Below are 1708 nucleotides of genomic sequence, written 5' to 3' on the forward strand. Positions count from 1 at the left end.
CTTGCTACATGGATCCAGGCACAAACGAGGCACGGTTATTAGAAAAAACGAAATTAATAATTTGGGACGAAGCTCCAAAGGCTCACAAACATGGCTTTCAAGCTCTTGACAGGTCTTTAAAAGATGTTTTATCTTCTAATTTGCTATTTGGGGGAAAAGTTGTATTTGGAGGAGAATTTCGACAAATCCTACCTGTAGCTCAAAAGGGCACTAGACAAGAGATAGTAAACACCTCTCTATGTTCTTCTTACATTTGGATTGAATGCAATGTCTTGAGATTAACAAAAAAACCTAAGGTTAACTATGGGTACGCCATCATTTGATGTTGAAGAAACTTGATTGTTTGCGAAATGAAATTTTAGATATAGGTGAAGGTAATATTGGCGGTCCTAATGATGGTGTTGCAATGATAGATTTACCTGACGATCTACTTATAAAAGATTCTGTTGATCCTATATCAAAACCTTTTGACTTTGTATATCCTGATATTCTACAAAATTACGAGAACCAACATTACATTCAGGATAGAGCCATACTTGCACTAACAAACGAAATTGTTGATGAGATTAATAATCGTTTGCTCAAGTTTTTTTCAGGTGATGAAGTCGAGTACTTAAGTTCAGGAATCATATGTAGTTTAGAATATATCAATGACGCTCTTGATACAACTTTATACTCACCTGAACTGCTTAATGGTCTAATAATATCCAGACTACCAAACAACAAGCTTGTGCTAAAAGTTGGTGTTCCTGTTATGCTCCTTAGAAATCGTAACCAGAAAGAAGGTTATGTAACGATACTCGACTACAGATTATATCTTTAGGTACTCGTGTGGTTAAAGGAAAAATTATTTCTGGAACTAACATTGTTCATAGAGTTTTGATCCATAGATCGCCACTGACTCCATCAGATAACCAAATAGCATACAAATTTCAAAGACTACAATTTTTCCCTTGCAGTATGTTTCACAATGACGATAAACAAAGCCAAGGCCAATCATTATATAGGGTTTGTTTGTACTTAAAAGAACCTGTCTTCTCACATGGACAACTATACATCGCCTTGTCAAGAGTTACAAGAAGGTGCGGACTAAAGATTCTGATTATTGATAAACAAGGTAATCTGACCAATACAACCACAAATGTTGTGTACAAGGAATTTTTTTCTTATTTTTAAAATACTTGGGTAACTTTTCTTTTGTAATTCCTGTAATTTTAATGTAAGTTGTAATTGTATTAACAATATATGATAATTGTGTTATTGATTGTATTTTGCTTAATGTTTAAATATTAAAATATTTATTAATTGCCTGTGTAATACGCGGATCTTAAACTAGTATATATATATATATATATATATATATATATTCACTTATCTGGTGTTTTACTCACTCAACCTCGCGTTGATAAATTATTTGTATTTTCAACGCATATGCAGGTCACCGTATGATATGATTACCAAGATGGTTTGAGGAAACTTAGGTTGCATGCTAGAGAAGAAGAATTTAATTTTTGAACTTTGTTTTACTCGTTTTATTTATGAAATATTGTATTTTAGTTATTTGAATTTTTTGGATTATTTGAATTGGAATGATAGATATTATCATTTTAAATATTGCATGATAGTACCTTGAGAGCTGTGAGCAATTAGCTCACGCCCCGATATTTCCGCCTTAGGTTGGGGTGTGACATTATCGATTTTAGGTACG

At 32.8% G+C, this 1708-nt stretch overlaps 1 protein-coding gene across 1 annotated transcript; it reads left to right on the forward strand.

The window, feature by feature from the left end:
- The first annotated feature begins 303 nt into the window (after positions 1-303).
- On the forward strand, positions 304-823 carry LOC143633781 (uncharacterized). Its single transcript, XM_077102026.1, has 2 exons — positions 304-307; positions 363-823. Exons 1-2 carry the CDS (start codon positions 304-306, stop codon positions 821-823), a joined length of 465 nt encoding a protein of 154 aa, XP_076958141.1.
- Positions 824-1708: the final 885 nt, after the last annotated feature.

This window comes from Bidens hawaiensis, unplaced genomic scaffold (assembly GCF_021521415.1).
Source record: "Bidens hawaiensis isolate Kalapana, Puna unplaced genomic scaffold, B.hawaiensis_p1.1 tig00006906_1, whole genome shotgun sequence".
Classification (NCBI taxonomy): domain Eukaryota; kingdom Viridiplantae; phylum Streptophyta; class Magnoliopsida; order Asterales; family Asteraceae; genus Bidens; species Bidens hawaiensis.